The sequence below is a fragment of the Atractosteus spatula genome, chromosome 1 (assembly GCF_055471065.1).
Source record: "Atractosteus spatula isolate fAtrSpa1 chromosome 1, fAtrSpa1.hap1, whole genome shotgun sequence".
NCBI classification, from domain to species: domain Eukaryota; kingdom Metazoa; phylum Chordata; class Actinopteri; order Semionotiformes; family Lepisosteidae; genus Atractosteus; species Atractosteus spatula.
In genome coordinates, this window is record NC_142706.1 from 77,706,860 (window position 1) to 77,732,241 (window position 25,382).

The 25,382-nt window shown below is 43.3% G+C and overlaps 1 protein-coding gene across 1 annotated transcript in view; it reads right to left on the bottom strand.

Moving 5' to 3' along the window:
• Nucleotides 1–5,988: 5,988 nt before the first annotated feature.
• atrn (attractin) overlaps nt 5,989–25,382 on the bottom strand; it is a 161,190-nt gene continuing 141,796 nt past the window's right edge. The window contains exons 27-29 of the mRNA XM_088919947.1: nt 23,983–24,090; nt 10,128–10,242; nt 5,989–9,053 (exon numbers count right to left, since the gene is read on the bottom strand). Of these exons, the coding sequence (XP_088776073.1) occupies nt 8,929–9,053; nt 10,128–10,242; nt 23,983–24,090 (348 nt within the window). The 3' untranslated portion in view covers nt 5,989–8,928. The remainder of the gene's footprint in view (nt 9,054–10,127; nt 10,243–23,982; nt 24,091–25,382) is intronic.

A 25,382-nucleotide genomic window follows, 5' to 3' on the forward strand; every position in this document is an offset into this window, starting at 1 on the left:
TGTATAAGGTTAGTTTAGGTGGTTGGGTACATTCTACACACTTAGTTGATTTTGTATTGGACACACTAGTTTCGTACGGGTGAGTGCCATTTTGTCTTGTATGATTTTGGGTAGCCAGTGGAGATTAGCTAGGGCGTTGAAGATGCCGAAGACCGTGTGTTTCGGGTTTTCTTTTGTAGTCAGGTTAGCTTTCCCTCACTTTCCTAGCCAGCTCCATTTTGTTTATTTTCTTTTCTTTGGCACCACTCTAGTTCCTTACCCCTGTGTGTTATTGTGTCTTACCAGTCACTTATTCAACTTAAAATCATCACTTTTACACCCACCTTCATCACGCTTCCTAGTCCCTCACCAGAACCCACCTGCTTCCAAAAGAATTATCCTAAATGTTACACCCTTTTACCCCTAGACACTTGGGGTCATAACACTTGCAATGATACGATTACAGGAAATAGAAAACACATCAGGTGTTCTGGCTTTTGTAAGGGAGTGTGGCCAACTAAATACTGGATCAGAATCTCTGATCCAACGCCCCCGTGTGGTGACTGGGGAGACTGTGATGTATGAGGGGGCTGTCCTCCAGAAGACCCAAGTCCTGACTTTTGAATGTGCTTATTTTTAATGACCCGTTCAGTTGGTTACTACAATCCCATGACACTGTAACAGCAGGGGTATTAATCGCAGCGTCCTGAACAAATTCACAGTGGGCTTCATCTTGTACCATCTGCCCTTCCTGAAGTTAATTCAATTACTGAAGTGATTTCCCACTTCTCTGCATGATCCTCTGTGCAACTCGACTGCAGGTGCAGAATGGGAACTGTGTCACCCAAGAAGGTGAATCAGGTCTTCTATGATAAGTGCTTTGGAATCCTTTAGGATAAGTGCAATATAAATGCAACTCTAATCAATTAACTAATCAATATACTCACATGATGAGCTAACATGACCCAATATTCTATTTTAGTCAGTCCATTAAAATCGAGTTTTCTAGAGCAACATATTGGATGATTAGTTGCAGAAACCCCTTGTTTATTTGAACATGCTCCCACCTAGGCCAACAAAGCTAAAGCTTTTCTCCTCTCACAGGGTAAAACTGTACATGAAAAACACAGAGTACATGTCAAGGGCTATTGAAATAGATGGATCCATTGGCCTAATTGGGTATTTATTTGAATGTTAACTGTTATGCGACTATCAGTTTCTTTTGCTTGTCAGTCAAATCAACTGCATATCTTCTAGCTATACTTGCAGACAAGCATGAACATCACGCAGCAAAATGCTCTTAACTCCTCCAGTTTCCAGTTTCAGAAGCATTCCATTTTCACTGGCTGGGCGTTCATTAAAAATGTGGAGAAACTGATCTCAATTCCAGGTGAATACAGGGCAAACCCATAGTGCCACAGACCTAATCAGAGGACACGGACTTAAGTGATGTACACCGCTGTAGCATAAGCCACAAAATCAATGTCTCTTGAGGGCTAAGATTAAATTACAACTGATAATACATCTTTTATCAGGAACTTCCTCTGAGTCGATCAATACTACCAAGGAGCCACAGCTAGTGTCTTTGCAGAATTACAGAGCTCTGATACTGATGCATGAGTAGATTATTCAGCTAAAGCCCCAGTTCAGTATTTGCCATGTCTCCCTATAGGTTTTATCTGGGACATGATGCTCTTGCAGCCGGACTGTCGAGTCTTTTGTTTCTTGTTATTTCCAACATCTGTCGATCAGGGTTTATTTTGAAAGTCTTTTCTTGTCTCCCTGTGACACACAGTGTGAGCGACGCATAATCTGCCTGAAGACAGATAAGCAGCAGCCCTGGGAGATGGACGTGCTGTTCACTGCCAGGCACAGCACCTCTGCCACTTACTCTTAGCACTGGGTACCAGATTGCAAATAAATAGTCACTTCAGTGTCACTGCACTAAACGCTTTGGATTTTATATTTGCGCTGAATCCAACTATAACCGATTGAACATGACATCAACAAACACAGCCATGTGCAGAACTATAATGCTGTTATATGAGTGGATCAGGAGATACAGCATCATTTTATTAAAGTATGTAACAAACCTTGGAGATTTCAAATTAGCCAAGTCCTAAGATGCTTATCTCTTTTAGTTTTAATGGTCGTTATTATCATTAGAGAGATAAATGCCAGATCCATAGAAATCATAATCACTCTAAAATGTTTTATTCTTTTAATTCTGCTCTCTAAAGTTGTCAGACATTTCAAAATCCTGCAAGAGCAGATTATACTCCTGTGTATAATAAGTATAAAGTAAAGACATTACTAGCAGATGTTTCTGGAGGCATTAAGCTAAACTCTTTCGGACAGCGAATCCTCTCCGCTTACTGAAGAGTTGGTAGAATGCAATGAACACCATGTGTGGGAAAGGGTGATGGCACCTTCACTTAGTCAATAATAGAGCTCGGAGCTCCCACTGCAGGATAACCTAAACTAACTGCATTTTTCTGACAGAAGCAACATGCATTTGGAATAACATTTGTATTTTGACACTATTCTGCTACTGAGCTGTGGTTTTGATTTCAGTTCATAATTCGGTTTCTATAAATTCAACCGCTTAGGAATGCAAATACAAAATTATTTTTACATTTGGCATTCTGAATGTAGCAAGACCAAGAAAAGTTCATCGTTGTATGTTTTTGATTTCTAAATGAAATGCCAGATAAGGTAACCTCTTCATTTCTCAAAAGACTTTTATTACATCTGAAGTTCCCATTCGGCATAACAGTGCTGTTTTTGGAGGGTCATTCCCGAATCACTGGGACACTGCTGGGGACCCGGAAGCGTGATCCTATCGATTCATCTGCTTGCAACAAGTAGGTCTGTTAGGGGCACTGGGAAAGGAGAGGGTTTCATAATTGTTTTGCGAACAAAATGGATTTTCAAATACAAACATGAAAATGATTAAAAGCGTTCAAGCATCTCATGCCAGCTGTAGATTCAAATGCTTTATTTTAGAAAGGACAGACTTTTTTATATCTCCTGACCATTTTTCCATTGCTTGAAATGACCCTCAACTAACCTGCTGTGTTAAAATCACTGTGCTGTAACAAACTGCAAAGCACCAAATGGCTTGTCTGCTATACTTGATCATCTCGAGATGAAAACATGTTCAATATTAATATTTGTCCCACAGCTTATTAAAGTTTTTTTTAGAAATATAAAAGAATAAAAATTAAATATATCTTTCACTCACTGGAAGTTCTAAATGTATGGTCTTACCAGAAAGTTTTACTTATACCATTGAAGAAAATGAAGAGACCAAACAGGATTTTTACATTTTATTTTAGACCAAAACTCTATACCATTCGCTATTTACATGTGTAGTAGATGGGTCTGTTTTCAGATCCACAGGTCTAACATTAATTTCTTTTCATTCCTTGTTTTATGTTAATTTTTAAATACAAAAAAATTCTTTACTCACTTTTGTTTACCAAAAAAGTGCATTCCTATAGATTGCTAAATCTCCTTTTTTAAATATTATTTTGTTGTCTTTTTCAAAGAGAACTCTCCTGGCAATGAAACAGTTTACAATACTTTCTCGTTATTTACAAAAGAGTGCAATAGATGCTAAATTGTACATATTAACAGACTACTTGTTCGGTTTCTGCGTGGCACTAACGCAGATGAGACAGAAACCCCAGAGAGGAAAGACACAGCGTCTCTGCTGGGTCTGACTTTGTCCACGAGGAGGTTTCCGAGATGAACGCCAGGCTTGGAGAAGCATTCCCTCGTTGCCAAGTGCTCTCTCTCTCTTTCTGACACCCCTCCAACAGGTGCCTTGCTGTCTCGGGGCTGGACAAAATCACAGAGATGAGGGAGCTGTTCCCATCACCCCCCTCTGTCCCCCAACACGCGCACAGGTGGGACACTCCAGAGCCCTTCCACACTGTGCACGATCCCATCCTCTCAACATTACTAACAGTTTACTGAGAAGGGCGAAAGTGAAACAGCTCACAATTACACCAAACCAAACTGCAGTTTTACATTTCACCAGCTTATCTTCAGTTATCCTTTAAAATCACCATGGACAATGCTGCAGCCACGCCTGGTATGACAAAACTGGCAAGTATGGAGCACTTTTAAGACACTGAAAATGGTCTTCAAACCCTGTGTTTAGTCCTGTTTCAATGGGATTCTGTTCATAGTTTAATTAGGTCGGTTTCTGCAAAAGCTCTCAATGCTGCTCCTAACTTGCCTCTGCAGTCTTGTGTGGGTGAAGGACTGAGGTAAGTGACTGGCTTGTCACATTTAAAGAAAACAAAATGGACAACATACTTCTTTCAATAAAGCACTGGTTTCTTCATACAGTGATAAATAAAACCAAGACATTTCAACTTCAGATACAACACTACAGGATGGAACAGAAAAGTGGTAAGTATCCCTGCAATCTGGGGGAAGAAACGAGATTTTTGGTATATTCACAGTAATGCCCAGTTCAGATTACAGTTTTAATCAAAATGGTATATGGGTATTTTAATGTTAAGACAACATAGCCCGCAAAATAGTGTATTTGTGCTAGAGGTTTGCTGTTTCAAAGGCATTGTTCTTAACATTGCTGTGAAACACTTAATACTTGCTTTAAGAAATCCATGATTTAAAAAAATGCACACATTGAACAAATTTGTAAAACCACTAAATGTGTGAAGCATTTCAAGGAAATGAATGACCTAGTGCTCTCTGCAGGGCCAAAGATGGCAGAGATGCAGCGAAGGAGAAAGTATAACATATAATCACTCTGGACACACAGCCTGTTGGCCACTTGATGACACTGGACACAGTAGCCACTCTGAACTCGGAAATGCAGCCAAACATTTTTCCATTCCACACACTGGAAACATCTTTACTGACACGTGGCCACAGGGACACACTGGACACGTCTTTACTGACACGTGGCCACAGGGACACACTGGACACGTCTTTACTGACACGTGGCCATGCCTTCTAGGCAGCAGGCTGGGATTCTGATTTGACTCCTCATCCAAGCACAGACAGCAATAAAAGATTTCTCTCTTTTTTTCCCCAAAGACTAAGCATAATGTGATCTCTTTTACAGATGTGTATAAGCTAGGCCTTGTTTTCCCATCTGACTGCATGGGCTATTCCAGAGTACAGGAATTCCAGCAAGAACCATGAGCAACAAAAGCACTTCAGTACATTACAGACGGATAACACGAAGAATAGAAAACACCTAAGCAACTCACAGGACTGTGATGTAGATTAATTCTTCACCCTGCAGGGAAGGTGTGTTACAGTATATTAAAGATCACACTGCTCTTAAGGAACATATAGGGGTCTGTGCTCATGCAGAAATGTCACTTTCTGCTAATCTGCGCAACTGCCAAGCATTTTTCCATCCCATTAAGATCCGTAACGTCTCCTTTTTCAAACAAAAAACACACAGAAACCACACCTGTGTGAAACAGATATGGTTTATACCCTTATAACTGAAGTTGGAGTAGGCCATAAAAATTGCTCAGTGTAAGTTACAAAATACATTCCCCTTTAACACATTTTCACCAGATCTGTATTCACAGGAATAAGTGATATGAGCTAAATTAAAGTCCTTCTTTAATATGCTGGTCCCCTTTCTCAAAAACATCTTTCTGATTCGACACAAATAATTTGCTCAATCAAATACAGTTAAAAACGGGCAAAGAACAGAAGATCTCTACAAATAAAATCTGGGACTTTCTTAAGTTCAAAATGCTTTTTTTTCCCTTTTTCTCTGAAGAAACAAAGAGAGGTAAAATGCTTTGAAAAACGGTTTCTGATTTCAGAGAGTGCACAGCAAGGCACATCAGATGAGCTGTGCAAAGTGACTGAGGAAATCTGTAACAGCCTGAATGTGTCCTGCATTCCTCTTTCACTCCTCTTGCTTCTAAGCATACAAAATATCACTCTTAAAGATCACAGAACACTGCAAACACCATTTACCCTAGTCCTTCTGAAAGAGACTTATTTCTTTTAGTACCTGTAAAGGAAAACAAGGAAGAAAAAAACAAAACAAATGTTCACATTTACTATTGTGATAAGTTAAGACATCCTTAAATTAGTAAAAACAAAAAACAGAAATGGTATGGGAGCATAACACTAAAGGGAACACATACACGAGGGATCAAGTGCTGAACTCGGATAATTCACTTTGTGAAAGCTTTGCCGAATTTTCCTCAGGTGTGTGAGCAAGAGGCAGAACTGCAGGTGGGGCAGAACAGCTTTCACAGCTGGGCTGAGGTCCGAGACACCGCCTCACATGGCAACACTAGCTTAAGTGCTGTCGCACTCACGGGGGAGAAAGCTGAATGTTCCCACTGGAACAGAGGACAGCGCAGACCTACAGCAGCTCTGAAGCGGGCAAATCCATAAAGCTACAGAAGCATTTGATCAGATACCGTAAATCTGGTCCGTCATTACAGATTATAATACAAGAATTTCATGGCTCGAGATGAAAGACCTCAAGTATTCAACCAGTTAACTGAAAGCTTAAAAAGCTTCTTCTCATTTAAAGAGTGATCTTTATTTTAGAGAAACTATCAATAACGACACAAACATAAAAAATTACTTCATTTTAGCAGCCTGTCAAAGGACAGCTCCTATACTCATTGACTCATAAAAGAACAAGCTGGGGTAAAACCTGAGCTTAGAAAAGAAATGACTTGATTTTATGGTTTTCTTTTGTTATCATGGAGGAAATCTGGTGACGAAAACCCGGTCAAAACGTGCCTTTTAAAACAGGATTGAAAAGTACGGTCTTAAAGGCTGAGACTCCACAAGCTCACCAGCTGCTTCCAAGACCCCTGCTGAAAAAATCTGGCAATTAAGAGTACAAACCCATCAGCGTTTCAACAGAGCAGCACCTTGCAAGGCTCTGAACCAGCCCAGAGCAAGAGCTGCATCAAAGACAGACCTGGCCTCTGAAACACAGGCTGAGACTCAGCTATCAGAACCATCTGTACTGAGGATTTTCAATAAGAAAATATACAATACATGCAGGCTGGACAGAACACAACCCCCAAACCAGACAGTAAGTGCTTTTCCCAGAATGAAATGCGTCTGTGAGTGTGATGCCGCAGTCCGTGTGACAGGGGATCCTGCTGCTCCTACCCAAGGAGCTCCTTCCACCTGCCTGTTAGATCCCTGTGAGGGCGGCTGGACGCTAGATCCCTGTGGGGCGACAGCGAGGTCAGATTGTGTCCGTGTCGCTTCCTGGGACCTCAGGGACTGAGGACCCTCCAGGCCAGCCGTCCGCACCAGGAACTCATCGTGCAGCACCAGAGCTCCGCAGTGGTGAGATAAGAAGACTAATAATCAGCTTAAGGGTAAAAAACAACTCTAAATGCACTGAATTTTCAGCCTTAGAACAAAAACGTTCTGAGTATATCAGTAACAAGGGAAATACAAGACTTCAAAGGCTAAAGCTATATCTTGTCTTGTAATATCTGGGATTCTATATCCCTCAAAATGGCATTAAATCACCTATAACACCTCAAATAACCAACATAGACATAAATAAAAAAAAAACTTTCAACCACGGAAGCAATGTAAAAATCTGTGAGTATGTATTGGGACAAAGTGTGTCCCTCCTTAATAACACGGACATGCATGTTTCTGAAACATGTCTGGGGCCTACATTAAATCAAAACATCCTGCCAGCTGCCAGTGGCAGGACTGAAGAAGGAAGAAGCCCTTGTTACACTAAACTGACCACTAACCAAGAGGTTTTTTAATTCTCTTCTGGTGGATGGTCTGAAATTTGTATTTAAACCAGGTCTACGAGAAAGAATGTTTTTTGAAAAATGCTCCACCATGTCTTTCAACTCCTAAATACACAACACAGTTCACTAAACAAAACTGCCTTATATTTCATAATGGGGTTAACAGCTGTGTTATCTCAGCTTCTTGACTTGCAGAGCCCTAGCAGTCACAGTGCTCCAAGTTGGCCGTCTGTGGAGGAAGTATAAGACTCAGCGCGTGTGCGTTTGGACCAGTTTCCACCAGACTCCTCAGCCACTCTCACATGCCTCAAGACAAGCAGGAGCTCATGCCAGGATGAGTGGCGCAGTCTGGAGCGCAAGTCCTTACTCTGTCCACTGCTGTCAGTAATAAGAGGAGTATATCTGCACTGAAACAGGCAGGACTCTTGCAGCACACTCGATCGTGATCGAGTCTGACAGGGATAAAGAGTATTCTGGAAAAACACAAAGGAGACCAGAACTGCAGCTTCAGCGTGGCTCAACCAGGGCTTTCCTCCCTGCACACAGCAGCCCTGAGCAGAGCCCCATCTCACCCTCAGCTCCCTACAGACCACGTGGCAAACTGCCCAGCCCTCCTTGTTCACGTAAGCTACAGAAACATGCTCTGACAGAAGAGTTCAGCACATGACACACACATGACACACGGGTGTCACGTGATACACACGACAAACATGATCCATCAGGGTTTGTGTTTGTGTTTTTTTTCAGAAGACGGGAGCAAGGCATGTAAGCAGATGATATGCAAAACCTTTTCCAACAAAGTTGCATTTTTTCATGATGTTTATAAAATAATAAAACAAAAAAGGGAAAAAAATACCAGGGGGGAGGACCATCCAATGGAAACCAGCCCAATCAACTGCAGTGTGAACTTGCTGCGAGTCATGTCCTAAACACAGCTTCACAATTGGACTTTCCTTTTTGTCCCCCTTGTGTTTCATTCTTGGAGAGGATTTCAAGTGTCTGTGGGCCAGGTCTGCAGTCACAGTTTCCTCCGTCTTCTTTGTGAGTGAACTCGCAGCCCCAGTGAGAACAGGAGCCGACAGCCCCCCCCAGGCCAGGCCCCTCCCAAACCCCTCCCATGCAGACATCCGACCCCTCCCACAGGGCCTGGCCCCTCCCCTGGGTGTGGCTCCGAACAGGGTGCAGGTCAGATACAGGTGGCAGGCTGTGCTGGGGGCTGGTGTTTGCGGTTCCTTACGGCTCCTGATTTCTCCTTGTACGCCAGGCACATCTGCTGGGACACATCCACCAAGGCGCTGGCAACAGCAAGACCTGTATCAAGGGAAACAGACTGAGTATTACCCTAAGGGAAAACCGATCTGGACTGTTCCAAGTCTGCAGATCCCAGACAGCAGGTGTTACTATGTAAAGGCTTGAAATGCATGACACCACTGATTTAAAATTTTATTCTAAATCTTGAATTTTTAACTGATGCAAATGAAGATAATACTGATACCCCTTTTCCAAGATCAAACCTATTAAAATATAAAAAGATAAAAAGGAGTTTTGGAATCACATGGAAAAAATATTTTCATCCAAAACTTAATTTTCACATGAAAAAAGCCAAAAGTGCAGTTATGAGCATATTTCTTCTGCATATGAAACAGTTCATTGCTGTGTTTAAGCTATGGATGGCAGGCAGAACATGCTCCCACAAATTTAATAAAGAGCAAAGTGTAACAAGTTAATTTCCTTGCCAGACCTTAATGATTGAGAAACATCCCTGTTAGAGTGCCTTTACAGGAACTTCATTATGCCTACAACACATTGTCAAGTTCTCAGGAATGCCATTAGCTGCATCAAGTGTTAGGACACAGTGACAACATTGGAATTTTTTATGCCAGCAGGAAACAGAGCAGATGCTGCAATTGAGTTTAGCCTGCTGCCACAGTCTCTCCTCAGGAACCAAAAAAGGAGCGATCTGAGATTGGGACACAGGAAAGAAGCAGAGCTCTGCTCCTGACCTGTAAAAGTCAGGACGACTGGAGATGATTAAGGTAAAACTAGTCTGGTAACAAGCATCCAGAGGTGTTCTGCATCGCCACACTGCTCTGCTGAGCTGGGCAGATCGTGTCTTGTGTCAGCACAGAAAGGGATCAGTGCAGGCAGGGGCTGAGCTGGTCAACCCACGTGTATTGAGTGTGATATGACAGACATCAGCAGACAAGGGAATAGGGGAAGGAGAACCAAACCTAGACGTTAAATCCCAGAGATGGGAGGAGGGAGAAGCTGAATGCTGTAAGGTGAAAGACAAACGCAGGAGTGATAGAGAAAGAGAGAGGACAGGCTGAGGAAGCAGAGACGTAGGCGAGACAGAGATGGACACAGAGACACAGAGGAGCTCACCTGACTGCCCTGGAGGGGGGATGCCCCCTGACCCTCGTGGCAGTCTGACGAAGATGGATAGCACAGCGGCCTTGTTCCCAAAGCAGGGCTCCAGGGCGATGGGCTTGGGCACAGTCTGCACAAACAAGAGGCAGGGAGTTTGACACGTGACCAGGCTGAGGAACTCACACCTTCACTTCCTTCAGACAGCCTTCAAGATGAAGCGTGCTGAAACACACAACACTCTATTACAACTGACATGCTGGCACTTCCCTCTGGCTTTGGTCTCTGCTGTTTCATTAACTGATCCTGTCAGCACTAGTCTGACCTATTGTACTTGAAGACACCTTGAACAATCCCAGGACTGATCTCCGAGTGCCGGATGAACTAGACAAAACCCAGAGAAGGGCGCAGATTATGCAAGGGAAAGGAAGAAGGTGAACCCATAGCAAGACATTTCCCACCTTAGGCTTTATTACAGCTGACCCATATGCCTTAACTGAGCGTTGGCACTTTGGCCAACGCCTGCAGAGACAGCGGCTCACCTCATCTTTGGCTCTCTATTATAGCTCACCCTGAGGGTATTCCCACACCTGCCAGCATTCATTGTGAGCGCTGTCCGGCTCCTGACAGCACCCTAGACAATCAGTCCCCTTCAAAGGCACATTGTTCTGTTCCTCCTGCAGATAAACTCCCTCTCCTGATTTGCACATGTTTTCTCATTACATTTCTGAGCCTGCAAAGAGTCACACAGGCAACCGAACCTGAAGAGGTCTTGCTAAATTACTCATCTGCAGCTCACACATGCATATTGACACACCGAAATGCCTAGCATCCAGCTAGGATGAGGTTCACACATCACCTTTAAAGTGTCTAAAGTCATTTAGAAGTAAGTTTCCATATTTTAGGAAGCTCTATAATTAAAATAAATGCTATGTGACATACATTGGTGACATTAAAACCCTTAAATGATTAGAAAGCTAAAACCACTGTAAAAAACAAAATTAGCCAAAGCACTGAAAAGAGGCAAAGAGTGAATGCTCCTGTATTTGTAATTTACTGTACTATAGCCCTGTGTGGGCTTACAGGTTTATCAAACAGAATAGTCTACAAGCCCAGTCTATTAATACTAAAATTTAAATAAGATAAGATCACTTTATTGGCCACATACAATTCCTTGCATTAGGAATTTGTCAATTTCAAAAATCCAATTACTGCTATTAGGCCACATTCAAAAATGTGTTTCCTAAAGACCTTGTCTATTTGCAAATACCAATAATTAACTTTCTGTGCACTGAGGGCTTGTCCTAGAAGAGCAGCAGCTGTAAGTGCTTTGTTGTTAGTTCTCAGTCTAGTTTGGAAAAGAGTTTGCAGTGGCTCACAAGGCACAAGGTAGGAGCTGGTCCTGGCTTCAGCAGAGCTAAGGGCAGTGGGTGTTGGGCCCATGTACAGAGCTGGGGAACAGCACGAAGGGTACAACAGAGGTATCTGCCACCCCGACTCCCGCCCTGGTCTCTGCCTCGAACTGACCTCTGGTCAGTCAACAGTCCAGGAAAACCGAAAAAAACAGGAACTCCCCCATAAAACAAAAGTGTGTTTTCTCAAACTATATTGTACTTTATCTTCACCTAACATTTCAGCAACAAATCTACTTTCATAAAAATACATCCAATTAAGTTTTATATTGGATTGCTATGGACACAATGGTTCTGCTAAACCTCTCTAAGCTTTCCAGCAAAAAAAACCCAAAACAAACTAGAACAGAGTACTGTAAAACACAGCATCAAGCTCCTGCCTGGTTGCAGTGCACACCTCTATCCTGGTCCCCTCTCACAGAGCTCAGGGACATTCGCCCCCTGCTGGCAGAGATGGGGTATGGCTCCACTTATTCTGCTGTTAGTTTTGGAGCACTGATGCTGCTGGAGCACAGGCTCAAGTGAGGACAGCTGTCCCAGTTTGACAGTCTGGAGAGTCCTAATTGCTCTGACAGTTGAGTTAGTGAAGAAGCTGCAGAACTGCAGGGAGCAGCCAAAGAACATGACTGTAGGGGTTGAGGTGACAAACTAAGCAAGTCAGGTGCCTCAGACACACAGGGCTGTTTCTGTTCAGATTGAAGTTACTTATACTTGGATTCTTCCAATGTTACTGAGCATTAGATGACAGTTTTAGCAAACCACCCCCACAGTACCTTGTTTAAAGCATTTGCTTATGAACTGCAGTGACAATTGTCAAAAAAGTTTAAAAAAAATACAACATTCTTGGGAGCTGCAATAGAGTCACAGAATTTACAGATTAATTCCACTTTAAGATTGTTTTAATACAGAATGTACCACTTCCTCTACTTTCAGCTTACTGCGAACCCTGTGCACTAGAAACTATCTCAGCAGAACAGGGTCCACTGAGCCTTTTGATGCTTCTATTGTGTTACACTGTGCTTTTTCACAGTGAGACCCATTTCTGAGCAGAGCATCGTGCTCGGAATCAACTAATGCTGATTTATTACTCCTGATGAATATCTAGCTTGGACACTGTCATGCCTACAAGTTCATTACGAATTTAGCCGGGACACCCTCACATGATGAGGTGGCAGCGTTTTGGGCTGCCCCCCTATCAGAGTACGATAGAAATTCTAACAGCCGGGTTAGCTCAATCTCATTAGATCTCACAAGCTAAGCAAGGCTGGACCTGGTCAGTAAAACCCAGACCAAAAGGATCTGCTTGGCACCCATGATACAAGAACTTTCACGGCTGCCTCAGAGAGAGAGATTCACAGCACAAAGGTAATTTCACTTGTATACCAGTCATTAAAAGAATTAATGAATACAACTCTTGCAGATTGTGAGTGAGATACAGGATATACAGTATGAGCGCTGTTTGGAAGTTACTGAATAAAATCTCCACCTTTTTGTAAAGAATGTTCAGTCCTGTATCAGGCTCTGTAACAGCTGCCTCCATAAAGCAGGGGGCCATAGGCATGCAGAGCGTAGCAAACGAGGAGGCATGAACTCGGGACACGTCTTGCAATCCTAGTGTGTCAGAGACAGGGTTTCCGTGAGAAAACCTGTAGTGGAGGCTGCCTGCCAGAGCTGGGAGCCCACACCGGTGACAAGAGATGTCAAACAGCTTCTGAGCAGGAATGAAACTGACAGCAGGCGAGCACACGAAGGCCCATGACAGGGCTAAGCCTAATAAAAGTCACATATCGAGCCTAAAGAATGACACAGACTAACTCGGCTCTCCTCCTGCTTTTGAGCCCATCCAGCAACATTACAAAACGTGTCCGAACTCACCTCCATATTCACCACACAAAGGTCTGTCAAAGCTTCACATAAGAAAAGGTTTCTGGAGGAAACGTAATAAGATGACTTCAGGACAGACTGGAATGATGGTGATACGTAAGAAAAGGTAACAAGAGGAGACCATTCGGCCCTTCCAGTCCTTTGTTTTTACACTGGAGAGGAATCGGCTCTGATACGTATGACACCCTGACCCAGAATTAGGTCGTCTGCGAATGATTTAGCACCGAGTTCCCCGCGAACGTGCGATGCGGCGATGGGAGAGGGGCAGCTGCTCGTCTGTCGGCACCCCAGCCCCAACGCGAACGGAGCTCCTCGCCGGCCGGGCGGCTGGCTATCCGAGCCCAACCGCAGCTCCGCAGCGCAAGAGTATCGTTGCGTTTAGACGGGATTCTGACTTAGAGGTGTTCAGTCATAATCCCAGAGCGCACCTTCACACCACTGGCTCCTCAGCAGAGCACACACAGTATACCAAATTATCCAACACAACACAATGCCTCTTGAAATCTGTTGGAGTAAAACACTTGGCAACATTTATTTTGCTACAGTTCTACAGAGAGTTCTGAGATTAATTTAGGGGTTACGGACTGCAAAGCTGTCTGAGTGGTGGCTTTCCAGAAAAGCATTGTATACTTTTGCAATTTGCTCAGTTTATCGCATTTGCTGCAATCCTCTCCTGCAATCCAAGCGATGAGGTCTGACAAATGAGAATGGATATAAATGCAGTAATCTCGTTGGCTGCAGCTGCAGTCAACAAACCCAATCCAGCAATACACCTGCACACTTGGGGGGGAGTAAGGCAGACTTGACTGCTGTCACTCCAGAAAGCCACTCACGCCAAGATAAAGGTCCAGGGCCTCTATACAGAGGAACACAGGTTCTGGACTCCAGTCTTCACATTGGTTCTCCTGCAGTTCCACACACCACCGCGCAGACGGCTCCAGCACTCACGTTTCCCACTCTCCCTCTCAGAGCCACGTGTCCACTGCTGAGCCTTATCCCTGCTCTCTCAGATGGCTCGAGAATGTAATCGAACCAGGCCTGTGGGCAGATGTAACCTACAAACTGAGTGACCAGAGAGGGAAAAGCTAGGGCAGCGAGACCCTCCTTATCCTGTAAAAGAAGAAAGAATTCTGTCCGCTGGGAAGAGAATGGCTGCCCAGCGACAAAGCCACCACGTCCCCTCCAGCAGGAAACCCAGCATGGGGACACGGAGAACGAGAGAACCTGGCTCCTTCTGAAGGTCAAACACTTCCTCACTCTCAGCACAGTCACAGCACATCTCCGGTCACAGGCACTGAACGGGGAAACATCAGACTCAAGTGGCACAGAAAAGGGACTGGTGACTAGAAATAGCTTTCTTTTTTAATGGAAAGAAGTGCTTAAGAACTGGAGAGCTTTGTGTTATAGTGTATTTGTCATTTAAGAGAGTGCTGCTAAGTCAGCACTCCAGAGGCATACAGCTACAACTGAGGTTAGAAGCTGTGCTGTCGCAGAGGTTAAAGAGAACACATACTCAGGGGTTCAAAAAACACTACAGGACAGCGCCTTTCTGACTATATGTCCTGTTCTGAGGATTCTGTTTTTCAGTCTTGAACTCCCTTTGCCTTTCTGTGTTTAGTCTGCTGTGGAACAGGAAGTCGCAGTGGTCCATGGTCTACAGAGACACCTTCCATCAGTCACGGTGAGGGTTCACGGGGCTTGGCGAGCTGATCTAGCACTCTGGGACAGAACTGTATCATTCAGAAACCCTCACTGGAATTGAAAAGGGAAGAGCCTGAGGAATTTGTAGGTATTGTAACCTAATATAACCTGTTCTAGTGAAAATTATTGATCAGCAATCAGTTCATCTTCAGAAAACTTTGACACTCAAGCCTAATGGCTCAAATCAGCCTCATGTGTTTGTCACTTGACAACATTAAGCTTTAAGAATTTCTTTGACAAGTGAAACATTTTTATTAGTAAGGTCACTGCATACAGTATATTGATTGCAGTCTTTAAACAAATCACTACTCAAACCACAATAGTTACAACAATCTCAAACTCAATTATCAAATGAGCTACAGCTCTCGTCAGTAATTATTCTCATGTTCTATTGACAGGCAGTGTCCATGACACTTTTGTATTTTTCCATTTAATCTCTTATTTAACATAACTGATCAAAGTGTTGGTCTACCTAGGCTTCAGGCATTTCTAGGAGTAATTAAACTGCCCCACCATGTGGATAAAATCAATGTCCTGTTTCAAGAAATAGTTAAATATAGTTAAAACTCTCATCCAATGACCTACCCAATGGGCTAGAAGGACCAGATTACCTCCTCTCTATGCATCCATCCATTTCCTAACCCTTTCTTCCAATGCAGGATTCAATGGGCCAGTTCGGGGAGCTGGAGCCAATCCCAGAGGCAATGGGTGCAAGAAGGGTACATCCTGAATGGGACACCAGCCCATTGCAGGGCACACAGACACAAACGTGCAAAAACTCACACCAGGGCCAATTCTCCCAGAAGCCAGTTATCTTACCAGTATGTCTTTGGACTGTGGGAGGAGACCAGGGCATCCAAGGAAACCAATTCAACACAGGAAGAACATACTAACTCCACATAGACAGCACTCCAGGTCCAGAACTGAACTCAGGACCTCAGCGCTGCGAGGCATCAATGCTAACCACTGCTCCACTGTGCCACATGCAATCATTTAGACAATCATCAATATTTTTCTTTTTTATTATTAACAATATGTCGTGCGGTTACTATACTGTAAGTATTGAGACCCTTAAATAGTAGTTCAAATTATCTAGTTTACAAGAATTAGACCAAATGAGGTGTCACCCATAACAAAAAGCCCAATATGAAGTCAAGCGCAGCCACCTGAGCACCAACTCCAAATGAGAAAATCCTTGCACACTCCTGACAGCTTCACCTGAAAATGACACTTCCTGCTTTTCCTCTGAAAGCAGTTGACAGGGATACAGCTTCAGGACAGATGCTGATCAGCACTGATCATCTGCATCCTGGTTGTTTCTGCTGCTGCTCCCTGCATCTCCACCTGACACAGCTAACCACCCACCCCTTGCCACCAATCCATCAGTCTCTTGTCTGCACAGCCTCCTGTATCCTCGGATCAACTCCATTAGATTGACCTCTCCCTGTCAGCCTCGCTTCCTGCTCTCCTGTCCCACCTGTCTCCACAGAGGCAACCTGTGCAAACCGACCTGCAGGAAAATTACAGCTTCTCTGCATAGCGGACAAACATATCGAAAGGTGTCTGCCTCAGTTTTTCAGCATGTTTGAAACATCTAAATTATTCGCAGGATTTTGCTTGTTATGGGTTCTGGCAGAGGATATCATTAATGTATCACACACAGTATTCTTAACATAAAAAATACATAAAGCGTTACTGAGCTGTAGCCATTTTTAATCCTAAAATACATATTATATCCAGCAGCAATTTGAATGTTGAAGCAAACTTCCTCACTGAAATGGGTATTTCATTAACACACATGCAGAGTGCATCGGTTGGCTGTTTCAGCTGAAGTCCTGCTTTCACATAAACAAAAGCCTAATCTTTAATTGAACACTGTGCCTAAAAGCAGTCCACATTGCCTGTTACATCACATATGCCTATATAACCCAGCCTACAGTAAGTGTGAGTACCGGCTCTGTGTTTTCAGTGAGATACAGATTCTTTATTTTATTCTGATTTTATGTTGCGGTAGTCCTACTCAATCCCAGTTACACTCACTCTCATGAGTTATTTCTGTAGGAATATGATTAGGACCTTCACATTCTGGCATGTGATAAATATTATAAAGGTAAAGGTAAAGATTATAATAATGCCTTCCATCTTCTATGTCTTAGTTCCCCAAGGTGTGTGTGTGGTGTGTAGAGCTGGGCGATAATTCGATAACGATAGTTATCGCGATATAATTTTCCTCAATATAATTTTAACAAAAGTTCGATAAATGTTCGATATATATGTTTATGCTTTGCGCATGTGCACAAAATACTGCTGGAGTCCGCGTGCGTGTTGCAGACCGGGCAGCTAACAGATTTGTTTAATGTTTCTGTTGTTTGGCAAGTGTTTGTTGTGTTCTTAAAATAAAGAGTTGTTTAATTTACCAATTAACTGTCTGGTTTCTTCAACTTTCACTCAGGAGAAAAAATCTGCCTTTAAACTTGAAAGAAATAATGATTTGACATTTATCGTGATAATTATCGATATCGACTGATATGAAAATTTTTATCGTGATTATGTTTTTGGCCATATCGCCCAGCCCTAGAGGTGCGCACAGGGTTTACCCACAAACAGCTCTGTCGCACACTGGCATCTCCCTCTCACCCCCAGCGTGTCTTCTGAGCCTTGGAGCCCAGCTCGTGGCAGTGGGAGTGGGACACTGGTAAGTCCAGCTCACTTGGGCGCATCTGTGACTGAGCAGCCCGTTATTAGGAACCATTACTTATTTTGCAGTACCAAAACACAAAAGAGATTGCTACAGTTTGGGTGCAGGATATGACACCAGCATCGCAGCCCTGAATGAAACTCGAGATGCTGCAGAAAGACATTTTAAGGGAGATGGAGGATGGAGGGGCAACCAGACGAAGACCATCCAGTTCACAGTCTCGATTTGGCCATCAAGAACAAAATAGTCCTTCAACCTGGTGGAATCATTGTGAACCTCATGACTCTCCAGCTCACATTAGCAGACAACCAATTTGCCAACATGACTTCCAGAAGAGGAAGAGATGGACTGGAACCATTACCAAGAAAGGAGTTGGGCATGTTAACTCCAGCAGCATTCTTCTTCTTTCCAAATGCTCAAGGCATGGACATATCCTCACCTTCCCAGGAAAAACAGATACCAAATACCCTGACAACATCCATGGTCCAAACACTGGCACCTGACTGACTATGGTATTGTCTCTGCCCGGAAGCACAAAGGTGCCCACATTACCATCATATCTGTTCGATTCTATCTACCAGGCTGGCACACATCACCGAAGAAGCCTTCATCACAAAGACATGAAATAAGAGGGAAAGGAAGCTTTCAAGGAAGCTGTGTTTGTGACAATCTTCAAGAATAAAATCCCATTATTGAACCTACAGGAGGATCTCGCTAATGTCATATCAACCAAATGTCAGACTCCAGGCTCCCATAGGATGTTCTCCTTACCTGGTGTAGCCAAGCCTCAGGGGAGGCCAGAAGAAACATTTAAAAGACGGTAAAGGCAAACACAAACAAAGATCAATATCAGCTCCTGGGAGATTATGGGCACTGACTGAGCTACATAGAGGGAGGGAGAGAGATTCCAGCTGTGGGATCCAAAGGGAGATGTCAGAACTAGGAGGCAAAGAGAGAGTATTGAAGAGCTCTCTGTGACCAGACTGCAGTACATGACCAAACATCAGACACCTCCAGGTTCATGGAAGACAATTATACTCTACCACGAGGTATAGCCACTGATTGTACTGATTGCACACGCTTTGTGCTTTTGCTCACAGTTAAAAGTACAGAAAAGCAATCCCAGACTTCTTTCAAAGCCTGTAGCCTGAGAATGATTTAGGTCACAGCTTGAACTTATAACACAAATAAACATAAAGGCCAGAAGCCAAACAGTGGAACGCTGAACAAGAGCCAACATGGCACAAATAATACTCCAGCTCTGACCCAGCGTCACGTTTGTTCAGGCTCTGACAGAAAAGGGAATGAAATTCTCACTGCATGTGTGGAAAGACAACCCTGAGCGAAAATTGTTATAGCATCAAGAGTGGAAGGGCTATTTTCATTTTCATTCATTTTTGTCACTGGGTATAATATGGTATATAAATATTCTCAAAGGAAAGCTGGCATACCAGTGGGCACAGACGATGCTCAAGTCAGTGTCTCTTCCCCATCATCACAAATGTTAGTCAAAGCAAACCCACTTTCACTTCTTTGTGAAAGAACTGAAACTTTCCCCTCTAATCTAATAATATAAAACTCTATACAGATTACACAAAAATTAACTATTTTATAGTTCCTAAAATGTCATGTTATTTACCAAACCGCTTTTATACCCAACGGTGTCGCGGGAAGACAGAGCCTACCCGGCAAGCAGCGAGCGCAAGGCAGGGTGCACCCTGGAAGGGGCGCCAGTCCATCGCAGGGCAAGTGCAAGCCAATCATACATGGGGACAATTAAATGTAAAATGAAAAAGAGTCTGCCATTAATTTTCGACCCTGCGAAACACTTAGCTAATAGTAAAAGCACAGCACAGAGTTAGGAATGCAGCCTGCAGCCACTCGAACGACATAAACTAGCAAAAACTCACTTCTGCTAGACAAGCTTACAAGCAGGAGTGCCCCACATAATGCTGAATCACCAAAAGAACAGGCCATGTGATGCTGAGTCACCACAATACACAAAAGTAAATGAGAAATTGCAAAAGTCATTCATTTAGTTTTCTAAAAAAGGAACATACCCACTCCAGTATTATAAACTTCAAACACCAGAGAAACTCCATTTACAAAAGATTAATTATACATTTTTAGAATGTTTACTTCCCATTCTTTGACATTAAATACATTTATGCCTTTACTTCCACTCTTAGAAGTGTACTAATGACATTAAGTAAAGTAAAACGCTGTGTTTACACTCCAACCCCCATTGGGAATTATTCTGGACTGACCAACAGAGTTTTCCTTCAATTAATGCTGATAATTGCACTGCAAATCTGGACTGGAGTTTCTCTGCCAAGCTTTATTAATGTCAAAGTAACAACCAAACAAACTGACCAAGACGTCTTACAAAAACCGTGCTCATTGGCTGTATTGTTTCCCAAGGTTTAGTTAGTTTATAAGAAATGTATTACGACTGGTCATCCTACTGGCTGTCACCTGCCCACCGCCTTTCAGAGCCGCGCCAACATGCCACCTCGCCACAGCAGCTCCCGAGACTCAGGGATCCGCAGTCGTCCGTGACGCGAGAACCCAGGGAATTTGCACATGCGGAAAAGTGTGAGCTCTCTGCAGCTTTTTTATGTGACCAGAGCCTGATGGTTTGGTGCTAATCATGGGGGCAATTAATCCGTAGGAGCAGGCAGGTATGCACTTTTCATCGAAAACCTCTTGAAAGGGTTAGAATTTACATTACACTGGGTTTTTTACTATTTAAAACGTTTTCATTTTCATGACAGCAAACAGAATCAAGTTACAAGTGTCGAGAACTGTCAATATACCGACAAAAACCATTTCATACAGATTTGTGCAATGTTAAATCTCATTAGACTAATTATTTATGCATCTGCTTTAACTATATGAGAAGCGCCCCAACAGCAGTGAGCTGTGTCAGCACTGGAATGACAGCTGCTGGCAATGACAGCAGGGAACACTGTGCCCTGGAATTGGGAACAATCCTGGCATCAGTCCTGGACTCACTGGGCCTGAGGGATCATTTATCATCACTGATGAAAATGACTATGTCCCCAGATTGAAAGAAGCACCCATCTCGCCTAAAAGTAAAGGCAAAACCAGGTCTGCATTTCTGCGGACAGTTTTCTATTAATCTTAGCATTTGCCAGGTTGTAGAAGTTGTGCCAACCAGACAAACCTGCACCCCAAATTTGGACATGAATCTCTACCACAGAGGTGCAGGACGCAGGACAGCACACCCATTAGTTCTCCTAAACGCAACATTTCTACTTTGAAATCTATTTGGAAGGAAACCTATTGCATTACTCTCTAACTAGGCTGTAAAATTATGTTGCACATAATGAAAATCTACAGCTCTGCAGCCATCTGGACTAAACTTATTTAAGTTTCAGCACTGCTCGTCTTTAACAACACCAAGGCAATAAAAACAAGTAATGATCTTCTTAGCTCTGGGACACAATTCTCACTACAGGCAATGATGGCCGAGTTACCCTACGATAAAACAGCACAGAAACAAGGGGGAAAAACCTGGTAGTAAACACTCAATCTTTACAGAGCCTGATTACAATCTATTGCTCATACTGTATGGTGCCTTGTGAGGTGCAGAAGAACAGGAATAAAAATCTAAATTGGATCTCAGTTCTTTAGCCATTGCAGACAGAGGGAAGAACTGGCCCAGGCAAAAAGCACTCAGAAGAAAATAACAGTAAAATAACAGCACTAATCTGAGATTCAGCATTGACAGGGCAATTCTTCTGCTCCAATCTTGCATACAATAACCAGGCACGCAGATAAGCCCAGCAGTAAGCTGGGTAAGAGCAAGAATGAACCGGTGCAGTTAGAGATAGAAAACAGAATAGCTCAGTCGGTTTCAAACAGAACTCCTCTCCTTTTCCTCCAGTGCAAGATGCCATTGTCTTAGGAGTGGCGAAGGGGTCCTGTGTGATGGACCCCTTCAGGTGAGCTGGGTGTGGAAACAGACAGTCAGACCTCATCTCTTCTGCGCCTCAAAGGAAACCTTATTCCGGGAAAACTCTAAACCGTATCAGAAAAAGTCAAAAGCTCATCCTCTGATGGAATTTAATTCTCAACCCTTCCTAAATGAGCCAACAAAAATATATCATCATAATAGAGAGAAATGCAAAATGTAAAAATATTTCTATAAATAAAGTTCTAAACAAATGTGAGTGTTTGGCTGATCCACCAAGCAGTGCTGTAAAGGATTCTGGATGTGATGTAGATAAAATACATTTCAGGACTGGGTTTTGCAAAGACCCATGGGAATGTTCAGATGTGTCAGACTCGGGTGAAGCGAGTTCCTCCCTTGAGCATTCTGCAGGGCTCAAGTCCAGAGTCTGACAAGCCGCAACTCAAGGTCCGTACACCAGACAAGTGCTTTTTTTATTTTGCATTTTCCACATTAAACACTGTCTTGATCACACGACAGGGAGAGAATCACATCAAGGACAGGCATGATTCATTGTCAGTTATGGAAGATCACAATAAATACCACCCTGATCTTGCGACGGGCATCTAGTTAGCTTTTGTACTATGACTGGGATTAGTACTGACACCATACAGAGGCAGCATATGGCTTTGGAAATGAGAAATCCTGGTCTTTTTCAGAGATGTTGACTTCATTTTGGAAAGAAACACTTTACATGGTTCCTTGCTGAAAAAAAACATTTCAAGAAGTGACTAAGTAATTCTTATAAAAAAGAGCTACAACAAAGCAACAGAATAATGATTTTAGCTAAATTCAAGTAAAACGGACTAATAGAAAAGGATAAAAGTCTCCCTGAAATAAGATTGGAAATACCAGTTTCCCTGAAACATTTTGATCTTGAAATTAAATTCTCAAAAAGCATCAATACTTACAAAAGAAAATGTCAACAGTACAGCAATCGGCCTTCAGCTTTCTACACAATGTACTGCTGTCTGTTGTCAAACACTGGTCCAGAAACCCATGATTAATGAAGGGTTTCTGCAACAGAACTGGGCAACATGGCTTTGGCTCTGCTCCAAAGGGTGGGCATTCCAGGTCCTGTGGGGCTGGTGTATCTCCAGGCTTTCCAGCTCTCTCTAAAGCTGCAGCACCTGAAGAGCTGGGAGAAGCTGTTCAATTGGTCCAAAAAGCCAAAAATGATCTGATTCAGATTAAGAGCCAAGCTGCAATGAAACCTGCAGCTACACTGGCCTTCCAGAAACACGTCTGCACTCTTCAGTGTGTGTGAGACTGAGTCAGTCATACTGTACCCAGCAACGCAGAATCAACCTTTTCACACATTTTAAGTGTTAAATCAAATGCACTGACCCATTGTAGGTTACATGAAAACAAACTGCACCAGAGAGCAAACCGAACTGTGGATGTCAAGCAGCTGAGTAAGCAGACTTTGCACAAGAAGCACAGCTCCTGCCAAAAGAGGTATAAAAATAATACCTCATAATATCTGTGCAGTTTGTTACTGGAATATGCACTGTATTATGCATAATAAAAAAACTTGTAAGACACAATTTACAAGCAATTATTAATAATTACAATGCATTAATTAATTTGTTGAATTTACAAAATTGTAAATCTTAATCATACTCGTCCAGGAATGGCGCTGACAGACAAAAGGCACGTCTCTGTAAAGGCAGCTGGGCAGCAAGTACAGCATACACTTTCAGCACTTATTCCACTTGTGCAATTATTTGACGTAAGCACTACATGAGCTACAGGTCAAGGAAGAGGACAGCACGCGTTCTCCATGACGGAAAACTCTTTTCTAAAGAGACCTTCCACCCTAGTAAGAGGGAGTAGAAGTCAGTAAATTGAAGATGCAACATGAACTCCAGGTCTGCTAGAAGCTGCAAGCATACTGCACACCCAAACCCAAATGAATCTTTTCACAATATCACATTTGACTACTTTCCCAGTCTGAAAGGACTTGGGGATAACTGGTCTGGCTGCATGAGTTAAAGCTGGATTAGACTTGCTTGGCTGGAGGAAGAGAAAGAGAAGCAGCTCATCTTCTGTGGCTGAACAGATACTGGAGCTCCTCACCGCCAGTGCAGTGAGGAATCACAGCAGCTGGAGATGCCAGACAGCAACACCCGTGTGCTCCTCGGACCCATGTCTCCCGCGTGAATCGGGATCGAAATCGCCGCACTGGCCCATACTGCCTACCTTGATGCTGCCGCCGATGAGGTCGGGCGGCTCCTCGTCCGCTTCCAAGGCGACATTGATCGTGGCAAAAGGGCGGCTGGCCATCTGCTGCATCTCACGGAGCAGTTGCTATGGAAACAAAAGGGGTGGGGTTAGTAGAGTGGTGACGGGGGCACCCCCTGCTGCTGGCGAGAGCACTCTGCAACAGCATGACTCCTTGACTGTGGGTGAGGAAGGATCCACTACTGTATATACAGAGCAACTTGTTTGCAAGATACAAACAACTCATCAATCTTCAGGTAACCATCTGAGCGTACTGGTGAACAGGTCAGGAAAGAACCTTCTTTTTCATCTCTCTCCTCCAACTTTAAACATGAAGGGTCTGAACCAAAAAACAGACCAAATTTTCCTCACGGGTCAGTAAAACATCTTTGGAACAATACTGAGTAAAGTAAAAGGCAAAGATTCTGTGGGGAAACCACCTTTTGTTTTGTTTTTTTATAAGCAAAATGAAACAAAACAAAAGGAGTGAAGAATGAAAGTCACAGCTAAGACAGCTGGGAGACACGTTCCACTGACAGATCTCCACTGTCCCAGGACAAGAAGACTGAAAGACAGCAGGATCTCTTGCTTGCTGCTGTTTTAGCTTCCGCCTCAGAGCTCAGACCCCCCAGCAACTCAGCCATAGTGCAGAACAAGCTCCCGATACAGCACTGGGTCCCAGGCTGAGCACGTCACAGTCCTTCTGGGGACAATGCTGTCTGTTCGCCCATCCTGCCTCAGGGGCAGCGCTTTTCTACCCAGCAGCCAGCTTAGCGAAGGAAGGAAGCTGCTCGGAGTGCTGCCTTTCACAGCTGGTGGGCCGTGCTGAGAGCTCTCCATTTATCGTCTGTGTAGCTGAACTGCTTTAATTGACAGAAATCATTCAGCAAGTAGCTTGGAAGTAGCTTGGAATACCATTCTGGGAATTGACACTGAATAAAGAAGACAGCACTTTAAATGCAAACACAGCTTGTGAGCTATGGAGATTAGAAACTTAAACTTGGACAGAGACAGATACATATACAGACAAACAGAAATAAATGAAGTCTACTTCTAGCATATCTCATAATGTATTCTGATCTTCCACAAAAATTAGAGAACATGCAAGTAAAGACGAATAATACAAACTGGCAGCCATGAACATCCTCTTACATAATTCTTAGACTGACATCTATCAAAGCCAGAAATTACTTGATTTTATAATATCAGGTAATATAATGCAAACCTGTTTTTATTGTTTCCCAATATTACCTGGTATTTCAAAAACAGAAAATTGGAGGAGATTTCCTGCAGCACATGACTGCCCTTCTGCCTCGGAGGAGCGCAGCGGAGATGGCAAAGTGAACAAGTCAGGGCTTGTGTGCTGGGAGCTGGGATTG